Source organism: Trichoplusia ni, chromosome 13, assembly GCF_003590095.1.
Source record: "Trichoplusia ni isolate ovarian cell line Hi5 chromosome 13, tn1, whole genome shotgun sequence".
In the NCBI taxonomy this organism is placed as follows: domain Eukaryota; kingdom Metazoa; phylum Arthropoda; class Insecta; order Lepidoptera; family Noctuidae; genus Trichoplusia; species Trichoplusia ni.
Genome location: NC_039490.1, coordinates 2707992 through 2718898, shown reverse-complemented (window position 1 = coordinate 2718898; position 10907 = coordinate 2707992). Strand labels below are relative to the sequence as shown.

The following is a 10907-nucleotide window of genomic DNA, read 5'->3' as shown; positions in this document are numbered from 1 at the left end:
ACCACCCTTGAGGTAGAGCTTTTGGCGCGTTTTTTTTATAGTGGTATCCCCAGTAGGCCTAATCCACTTTTTGTCTCTTTCCTAACAGCGCCGTTATTTAAAAATTGATTGAAATTCTAATATTTTGAATTTAGAAGAATATGATAGAATAGATTGTGATATTAAAATCTTACTTTTTACTTGTTTATTTGAAAGGATATATGCATTGAGTGGGGTCATTATTCAAAAAACTATAGAAAAGATCTATAATCGATGTTTTTATTTTTAATTAAAAAAGGAATTAATTAAACTTAAACTTTTTGGTTTTTTGACATCATCTTTACATAAAAATATGTCGGTAAATCGTAAAAAAAGACGGCGCCTTAAATATCAAGATTTATATTTACCTATCCTCCCCCTTTTTTCTTGTACGTTACCATGGCTGCATCATGACTGCTTACTCTTCTATAATTTAACACTATCACTATAAGCCGCTACCATCTTGACCGCCTCCTTGACTTCACTTAATTTCTGGATACATTTTTAATAAGACTTGAATAATAAGAAAAGCTTAAAAAAATGAATTAAAAACTAAGCGTGTAGTTAATAAAATTATTTTAAAAGGGGGAATACGTGATACTTGCTCGGAGGCTAGCGGAGAATGAGGACCTCAGTATTTGCGGGAGCACTAGTATCTATAATCCCGTAGGGTTGTTAGTAGTTAACTGATAAAAGTAACTGGTATCATGTTCGTACTCCATAAAAATTAAATTAAAATTTATATTTTCTAGTAGCATAAACCTAGATTGGAAGTTGTTGGGCTGTATCCTTCCGTGTCAGGCTTAAGTACATGGCTTTTTCTCTTAAAATACCAACAAAAAATAGTTTAGACGAAGTATAATTCTGCAGCCACAGTTGGGCGCCAATATGAAATTTAAAATCTTTGAATATTCAGTAGGTATGTGTGTTACCTCAAGGCAACGTGCTAAACAATTATTATAATAGTAAACATATATATGACACGTACTTTTGAATTCAGGAGAGTACTTTCATGTTACTATCACTTGCTAAAAATGGTGAGTAAAGGAAACCATCTCACAGGAGAAACAAGGGTGTATAACGTCACGTCGGAGATCTAAACTAAATTGTACAACATTAAGCATAAGTCCCGTGTCGATATCCATACTACTATCATTTATATGAGGCACGGTTGAACTATTGAAGATGTAATAAGAGCTACGCTGTGTAGTTGCGCCTCGCCAAATGGAATATTATTTTTGTTTAAACAGTGCTATAATCTTCTTTATAGTTTTATTAATAGCGCCGTAAAAAAATTGCACTCTAAATTAATACGAATATGATCAAATGGTAGGTACCTATAACAAGAGATTGCCCGGATAGATGAGTGGTTGAGATCAACAATTTAAATCCACTGTGCTCGACTTGCCGCGGGTTCGAACCCTCATAAAGCGTTTGTGTGACTTTCGAAAAGTCTAAACATTTTTGACTTATCGGTCGTGATACGACTGATTATAGCAAAAAAAGGGTATGACTTATAAATATTTAAATGTTCTATTTGGTTCGCCCATGATCAGTTTGAAATCATGAAAAGATCACAACAACTAGAAATTCTTTAATCGAATAGAAAAAAGGCAATCCTCTCCTTTTCTACAAGGAACGTAGCTAACTTTGATTCTTTCAATAGATAGACATCTGAGCGTAGGTAGATATCAATATTATTTTCACCCTAAACTATTAAATCATACCTACGATATTACAGAAATACTCATTGATACGCGTTGATACTTCTCGATACTTACCTAATATTTGGAACAGTTACTTTCTGTAACTTCAGCACTAACGGGATGCTGCCACCTCTAAAACGGGCGCCGCATCCTGGCCCGCCACGTCACAAATCAATAACTGTTGCATGGCCACTGCAGGTGGAAAAGGGATGCAAAGTAATAACGCCCTTGTAAATAAACCTATAATAATTCATAGGACATGTCTGGACGGGTTCAAAATGAAGTGCCGATCAATATGGTAACACAAACAAAGGAGTTTTGTGTCTGATGTTTTGGGAAATCTTTATTGCGCTTAGTTAACTCTCATTTTACACATTATATAGGTACTTATCTAGTTAAATGGCAACGTGCCAATTGTTTTACGGTAATGAGGTATTACGATTTTTTTTCCTCGGGTTCATTTTCAGACTTAATTCAAGATGTGCTTACCTCAGGGGTAAAAAGCGCTGTGTAACGGTTGAATGGTTGAATTGGTGAGTAGGTGATTGGGTAAAAGATTAAATATCTTTCAGGCTAAGTTTGCAGATAAAATTTAAAACAAAATCTTGTTGTTGGCAGAGAAGGACATATTGGTATGGACGGCCTAAAATCAAACCTTACCATTATTTATCTGGTATATATAGTACTAGCTGTTGCCCGCGACTTCGTTCGCGTGGTTAGAAGATATAAGTTAGGAATTTTTAAACGAAAGCCCTCGAAGATTAGTATTTTTCCCTGTTTTTGCCACATTTTCCATTGTGTCTTCGCTCTTATTAGTTGCAGCGTGATGTTATATAGCCTAAAACCTTCCTCGATGAAAGGTCTATTGAACACAAAAAGATTTTTTCAATTCGAACCAGTAGTTCCTGAGATTAGCGCGTTCAAACAAACAAGAAAAACTCTTCAGCTTTATCCCTATTTCATGAGATTAGCATATATTCATTAATAAAATAAAAACAACTATAAATTATATAAAAAAAATATTTACCATGACCAAATATAAAACTTGTAGTGTATGAAACTTGTTAAAGACTAATATTTATACCTACACGTAGTAGCACAAATTATTATATTTTAATTTTGTAATAAATTATAATTAGAACACAACATAATAATATGGTACTCCTTAAATGAATCATCTTTTATGAGTAATGAACTTTTGACCTTTGATCCTGTATAAAATTAATAATATTATGAGATAGCCATATTTATGTATAAATACTCTTAATTTTAATTGATAACGCAATGTGACTCATTATACTTAGTTTAAGAGAACAAGGTTAAAGTTGATTTTTTTTTTTAACAACTTTATGCGAACTTAAAGTACTGAAGCAAACTTAATTGAATATTTATGGGACCAAATGACAGTTATTCCACGTTATTTTTTTTTTCATAATTCGAAATCGGTCGAGAACTTGGTTTTAGGACTTGGTCTAATGTTTTTTTTTAGAAAGAAGATAAAATTTACATACACTACGATATTTATACTGCCTTAACTACCTTGCCTGTACGGGAAGAGGCCTGTGCCCAGCGGTGGGACGTATACAGGTTTGTATTTCTTATATTATTATTTAAGTAATAGAAGCTCAAGTTATTTGTGAGTATCAAAGGCTCATGTATGATAGGTATTAACAGAAAAAGGGCTGCCCATAGTTCATACGTCAATTAGTAAGATATCAACTAACATCAGTGATCAGTCCTTTAATACTTATTAAAAGGAAATTCCTTATCTATAATTTCAATGAATTAACTAAAGACGTACGACATGTTGTTTAATACGCAATAAGACAACCCTTCGTTTAATGAACAACTTCTGATAAACGAACAGCCGTTGCATTTCTTATTGTTTCAATAGTAAAATATAATTACCTACTTACTTTATCATTACTAGCAAATCGAACACATGTAGCGTAACCAAGAATATACGCATTTGTATAATACTTTGTACTTAAACATTTTAATGCAAACCCCCCACTAATAAATATATCTACCTACTATAAACGCGAAAATTTATAAGTATGGATGGATTATTGTTACTACTTCTAAAATCCACTGATGAACGGGTTTTAATGAAATTAATTGGAGCTTGCTGAAAATATGTGCTAAATTTAATGTAAATGTTATTGTTTTTTTGGGCTGATGGATAGAAACTCACACTAATTACACGTTAATTAGTTTTATATAAAAAATGAGTCAACACAAAATAATGAAAATAAAAACTATTTGGTAGCCCGATACTCTTGTTAAACTTCGGTATTTTTTTATCTTCACTTTGGTTTCATTATTAGGTACCTAAGCTTTTAATAAATCGTCTAATAACAATATTTTTCCTCTTCTATTATTGTTTTAATTATATTACAATCATAAATTATTACTAATTAGCTCAAATAACTTGAGTCACAATAACAAATAACATTAAATAAACGTTATGGAACTTGTAGACCAATTACATAAACCGGCAGATAAACAGATGATTCAGCGTTGAACTTTGTTTATCAGGGAGCTTAGTTACATTTGTTAAATATATACGCTGCACTGTTATGAGTTACTCATTTTTCCCCTTGACCTCCCGCGCGAGAATAAATTACATTAGTGCTCCATTATTGAGTCCAGTCGTTCGAGCTACAGTCGTCGCGACCGCGCCACAGCCGCGCGTACAAACAAAAATGAAGCTACCGCTACTAGTTGTATTCACGTTCATATTAATATTAGGACACAGTGAGTGCCGACACACCTCCTCATGGTTCCCAAGCATATTCGACACCTTCACCAACAGGACCACACAACTCACAAATTATGTGCGCGAAAGAGGAAGACGTTTAAGGAACTATTACGTTGAAAGTGTACGAAACAAGTTCACATCGTATTTAGGAATTAACTCCAGTACGACCACGGAATATCCAGATGATAATGGAGATAAACAATCGAGGATCAAGAGAAAATTCAGGGATTTCACCGAAACCGAGGCGACCGAACCAATAGGGTTCAACACCGTCGCACCGAACGAAATAGAGGACAAGTGTAAAGATGACGACCCCACGGTCCTGATGACGACCCCGCAGCTCATTGCTATCCACGGCTACCCAGCGGAGTCCCACACTATTGTCACAGACGACGGCTACATATTAACTGTTCACAGAATTCCTTATTCTAAAAAAGCATCGTCTAAAGTAATTTCTCGGAAAACAGTGTTGTTGCACCACGGCTTACTCGGAAGCTCCGCAGACTGGGTGATACCGGGGCCCAAAAGAGGTTTAGCGTATATTTTATCCGAAGCCGGCTACGATGTCTGGCTTGCTAACGTTCGAGGCAACACTTATTCCAGAGCTCACGTTTCAAGGAGTATTGACTCGTTTGAGTTTTGGAACTTCACCTTTCACGAGGTCAGCCAACACGACCTCCCTGCGGTCATCGATTACATTATGGAGGTTAAGGGGTGGGACGTGAAAATAAACTATATCGGACACTCCATGGGAACCACAGTACTGTTTGCATTGTTGTCTACTAAAACACATTACAATAAGGTCCTAAGAGCAGGCTTTGCTTTAGCTCCTGTCGCCTATATGACTGAAATAAAAAGCCCGATACGATTACTAGCCAAGTTTAGTCAAAGCATAGAGTACCTCTTAAAATTACTCGGAGCTAATGAGTTCCTTCCGCAAAACGCAGTACTAAGATGGTTATCAAAACATATGTGTGAGATAAATCATTACGAGCAAGTTATATGTGAAAATTCAATGTTTGTGTTATGCGGATACGACGAGAAAGAATTCAATAAGACTCTGTTGCCTTCAATATTGGGTCATGTGCCGGCGGGGGCGTCTACTAAGACGCTTATTCATTACGCGCAAGAAATTAGAAACGAAGGTAAATTCCAGATGTTTGACTTTGGAGAAGAGGGGAATTTCAAGCAGTACGGAAGCATAACTCCGCCAGAATATCCGATACACAAAATCACCTTACCCATAGCTCTGTTTAGTTCACAGAACGATTGGTTGTCAGGTGATATCGATGTGACGAATTTGTACGTGCAATTAGTGAACCCGATCGACCATTACATAGTGCCATTAAAGGAATTTAATCATATAGACTTTTTGTGGGCGATCGACGCTCCCTCGCTTGTGTACTCAAAATTGTTGCAGTTGATGGAGGAAGGTGTAAGCAAACCCTACGCTGATATGGATATTTTAGATACGAACTTGTTAGATGACTAGATAATGCCATGGATTGTAAATAAAGACATACGCTTCTCAAGTTGTAATCGTATTTTTATTATTTTGTTAAGTGATCAGAATGGGTGTAGATAGGAATGATATGTTTGTATTTGACTCAAGTTACATAAATTGTGTTTGTATTCCTTTTTTTAAATGCTTTGAAGCATAATTTTGGCTTAGACACACTTTTCACTAGTATTCACTGAGGGAACGTTGTTATTATGTAAGCAACGTCTCGGTAAACATAATACAATATTGGAGACCTATCAAAATTAGGTAAGATAGCATTGCTGTTCTTTGTCCGCTAAACAATAAATGATTACAAAACATGATGATGTTTATGTTTTCGTAATACGATTCTCAGTTCAATGCTGTGTCGTGTTCAGAAAAGTGTCGTTTTAACGTACGTTTATGGTGATCGGTTGCTACTGAATGATAAACATTTTGTTGATGTTTTATTTTATGTACCTACCTTCGAGTGAGGTAAGGGAAGTATGTTTAGGTACTGAAGTAACATTGTAATTGGTCCCAGACAGGATTGGAGAGAGGAAAAACGGTGAGAAGTTTAAAAAAAAAACTACTTCTTAGTAAATTGTTTTCAGTTTAATATTTAATTCAAATGCAAAAAGTCCATTGTTTATCACAAAAATGCTTGTCCTATGTGGGCAAAAAGCGGGGTTCGAATCCGCGTCTCCCTGCGCACTATCGTTGCCATGGTAACCAAACTACCGCACGGCTATCTGAAGGCTATTATATAGATATTCTGCATTTCCAGAAGACTAATTTTCCCTTCCATTTCGATTCTACATGATTAAATATAGTGAATTACACATAACAAAAACAAAACAAACTCATATTAGTCAACATCAGCGGTACAATGGTCAAATCTGTGTCACAATGAAAACAATTCCTGCTTTGTAAAATGATAAACAAAACGAACATTATGAGTGACTCCTAACTATCAGAGTGCGTCATCAATATTAGCTAGGACTGTCATTGACCCTTGTGAACTCTTGCGAAAATGCTCGATAAATAAGATAATGAGTAAATATTTAAAATTGATAATGCTTATTTACTGCACTATTCTGAGGCGGACTTCTCTAGTTAATACGTTTTTTTGTTTCGTCTTGTATTATAATCAGTGGTTATAGATTTTCGTACCTAACAAATCAATGCAGTTAGCCTGAGGGTAGGCTTTACTATTTCACCTCATTTAGCGGAGTTATAGACGTTGATGATTTTCAGGTAAGAAAGTTCCAAACACCATGCTGCGTTCCAAAACTGGCATTATAGACGTCGGTGAAAAGGCTGCCAGGCTAAAATGGGATTGGGTGGGTCACGTCAGCCGTATGGCTAAGCGATCGTTAGGCCAAAGTCACCACACTATGGGAGCCAGCGGATGGACGGCGTCGCCGTGGGAGGCCTAGGAAGCAGTGGCGAGACGATCTTAACGCTTACCGCGCGGGCTGGTTCCATGAAGCCCAGAATAGAGAATCGTGGAAGGATTTGCGGGAGGCCTTTGCCCAGCAGTGGGACACAGTGGGCTAGATAAAAAAAAGTTCTTATAGCACGGAAGGTGAAAAATTGCATTCACCAATTACATGGGTTGAAGAATTTCTATTAGGAAAATCTAAGTACGAATATCGATTCAATAAATAACGTTAAAATACGCGTACTTATTATATTGTTTACTAATTTAAAACATAACCTAGTTATTTCTGCCTAATCACTCAATACATCTGACCACACTAGGCTTAGAATATACTTAACTAGGCAGTCTACAGACACAATAATAATTCTTTATCTTCCAAAATGTACATTCGTAAACAAACTCATACGACATACATTTGTAACTACTATTTAAGGTCACTTGCTTACTTAATTGGTTTTGTGCTTAGACTGTAAAGGATAAGGGAAATAGTAGGTAGTAGTTATTATTGTGATAGTTGCAGTGAATAATGGCTGGCTTAAAGATTAGAAATGTGCCCATCTATTAAAAATAAAAATTCCTTGCTCATTATTTTAAGATAAGTGCCGACTCATTAGCCTGACCCATTAAGTGATTACGCAGTATTTTTGTGTTAGCGCACCGTTGATCTTATTTTTTTTTGTTAATAATTTTAATAACATTTTTACCATAAGGACTGATTTTTTTCAATGTGTTTTTATACAAAATTCGTTTATATAAAATTCGTGTATTAACTATGTGTTACATAAGGATACTGATATATTATTATTCTTTTTAATCTGCGGAGGCTTCATGATAATGGCGTAACACAACGGGTTTGTAATTCCGTTTGTCAAATTTTCGGTATCAAATGTCAGTGTCACTTAATGTCAAATATGCCAATGATAGCCGATGGGCATGCAATAGTCGAAGTGAAATGTTAACCGAATAGATTCCTAAAATTTCATAATATTACATAAACATGGCTTTCTTTAGGGGATGGCGTTACGCCGCCTTTGTCTCAGGATTCGTTGGCATGATCGGTCTAGCTCTATATCCCATTGCTATTAGTCCTATGATAGACGTTTCTAAATACAGTAAGTAAATAACCAAAACAATAGTTTTTTTTTATAGTTAGCAATACTACTAATGTACCTATTTTGTTTGTATTTTAGAGGAAATTCAAAAGGAAGCTAGGAAGAATATAAGACAGGAAGATATCCAACCTGGAAGTAAGTATATTTTGTTGATCAAAAAATAATTATTATGGTTATGACTTGTCTACTAAAGAGTCGTTCATAACAATCCTGAAGATAAATCTAGGTTATTATGTCATTTTTCCTAATAATGTATCGTATGAACTCTTGAAGCAATTATGTCGAAGTGAATATGTTTTACTTTATTCTGAAAGTGTACACTTTCATACATGTCAGTGTTTTACTATACACAGTAATAGAAGATGAGATTGAGCCCTAATATATTAGTACTATAGATTATATATAAGGAAAAAACAATATTTAGCACAGTGAACCCCATAAAACTTGACGGCAATAAATAATAAAGCTCAAATAAAAAATATATTAAGAAGCAATATTTACTAAATGCTTACCTTAAAAACAAGACATGGTTTTTAACAATAATAAAAATTTCCTTTTCAGATATGAAAATATGGACAGATCCATTTGGGAGAAAGAAGCCAGATAGTGAATAAAATAGTTGCATAGTGTAAATAATTTATTAATAGTAGAATAAACTTATTGATTTATTACTCGGTGTGTTATATTTGAATACTTACCTATTGCCCTTTTCTTGACATGGTGCTACTAGTATACAAAACTGTAAACGTTGGGCCTTCATTTATGTATTTGTAATGATAGAGCAGTCTTTTACTAAACAACATTACTCAACACTTAACAACTGACAGTAATGTTATTTTTCAAAGTTTGAAAGGAACAGCAAATGAAAAGAAAGTTTATAAAAGAAAATTTTAATGTTAAAATTCCAAATTACCCTATTTGGGTACACAACTATACCCTAAAGCTTTTATACAAAACAGTGGAGTCCCTGTCGTTTTTACAATTTTATAAAAAATAAATCATCCGAAACTCCATATTTACAGTGTCCAATTAATGTGCTTGTTTTGTCGCCCTAAATATTTATTACTAAAGAGATTAAATAAGTTTTAAGCTGGAGACAAGTACATATAATTATTATTCTGCTAATGTCAAGTACAAAAACTAGTGTGTGACTATTTATTTAAAAATATTTACATAATTATACATATCATATCTTTACATTATAATTTTACACAAGGGCTTGCATATATCATGTACTAAATACAAGCTTTAATATTTCAACTCTTATAATATTCTCTCAGTTCAAATATAACTATTTAAAAATATAAATAAAGATGACAATTTTAAATGGCTATATGTTAAGATAAGTAAAACAAATTTATCTGACCACTCCACTAATATTATGAGCAAATGCAAAAGGTACAATTTAAAATTGAGCTATAACAATGAAACAGAAAGTATGAACTGAGTAAATAAAGTTATGATAAAAAATGATTTTATATAACAACGATTAATGATAGGTATATAAAATATGATGCAAATAAACAATTATTACAAATTCAGCTAATAACAGACTCTCCTAGAAAATTGTGAACACAAATCATCAGACCAGTATGTGGAAATGTATTCCACGGTAGATAAAACAGATATAGTCAAGAAACCCTGTGTACATCACCTAACTTCGAATGTACCTAATGTAAAACAAAGATTATTGCTTGGGTATGTAACTATTATAACTATGGCTATTGATTAACAACATTTTAATTGCATTACAATAATAAGAACACATCACAAACATTTAAGTTCTTCACATATATCGCAAGACTTCATCATCTAACGTTTACTTTTTGGCGGGAAAATTCTAGAACAAACCTCAGTATACCTAACAGCCTGATATATAGCCGTTCTCTTTGACATGTTTAAAAATATTCCCGGCAAATAGTCCTTTACCGAGAGGCTTAGGAAATTTTGCTTACAGCCTGCCATAAAATAGTTTTTATTATTTTTTGAGTAACTACAAGCCACTACACATCTATCGTTTTCTCGAAATGTTCTAAACAATTCATTTCGAGATTAGTCGCTTGTATGTATGGCTTGTTAACGACCTGCCTGTCAGGCCAAATGTAAAATTTCCATTGCCTCTTACTACTTGCTATATTGCTTACATTTTTATTGATTTTTTTATTTTTCTTAGACATCGCGCGAGTCAGTCGTTCCATTCAACGTAAATGTACGTATAATATACAAGCCTCGTTCAAATAACCTTATTAAAGTATTACGAAATAAAAGCCCGGTTACAATATCTTGCTTCCAGAACCAATTCTTCTAAATAGATGGAATAGGAATTCTTCCCATGCATTATTATGGGGAACAACTTGGGAGACATTTTAGCGTAAGATGATACAGG

The 10907-nt window shown here is 34.1% G+C and overlaps 3 protein-coding genes across 3 annotated transcripts in view; 2 read left to right on the top strand and 1 right to left on the bottom strand.

The window, feature by feature from the left end:
• The first annotated feature begins 4161 nt into the window (after window positions 1–4161).
• On the top strand, window positions 4162–6309 carry LOC113500131 (gastric triacylglycerol lipase-like). The gene has a single exon (XM_026880814.1). The coding sequence runs from the start codon at window positions 4304–4306 to the stop codon at window positions 5975–5977; it is 1674 nt and encodes a 557-aa protein (XP_026736615.1). The 5' UTR covers window positions 4162–4303; the 3' UTR covers window positions 5978–6309.
• Window positions 6310–8300: 1991 nt separating this feature from the next.
• On the top strand, window positions 8301–9192 carry LOC113499963 (small integral membrane protein 20). Its single transcript, XM_026880577.1, has 3 exons — window positions 8301–8521; window positions 8600–8656; window positions 9083–9192. The coding sequence occupies exons 1-3, from the start codon at window positions 8407–8409 to the stop codon at window positions 9133–9135; spliced, it is 225 nt and encodes a 74-aa protein (XP_026736378.1). The 5' UTR covers window positions 8301–8406; the 3' UTR covers window positions 9136–9192.
• Window positions 9193–9395: 203 nt separating this feature from the next.
• LOC113499962 (WD repeat domain phosphoinositide-interacting protein 4-like) overlaps window positions 9396–10907 on the bottom strand; it is a gene marked incomplete in the record, with an annotated part of 14862 nt that continues 13350 nt past the window's right edge. The window contains 1 exon segment of the mRNA XM_026880576.1: window positions 9396–10907.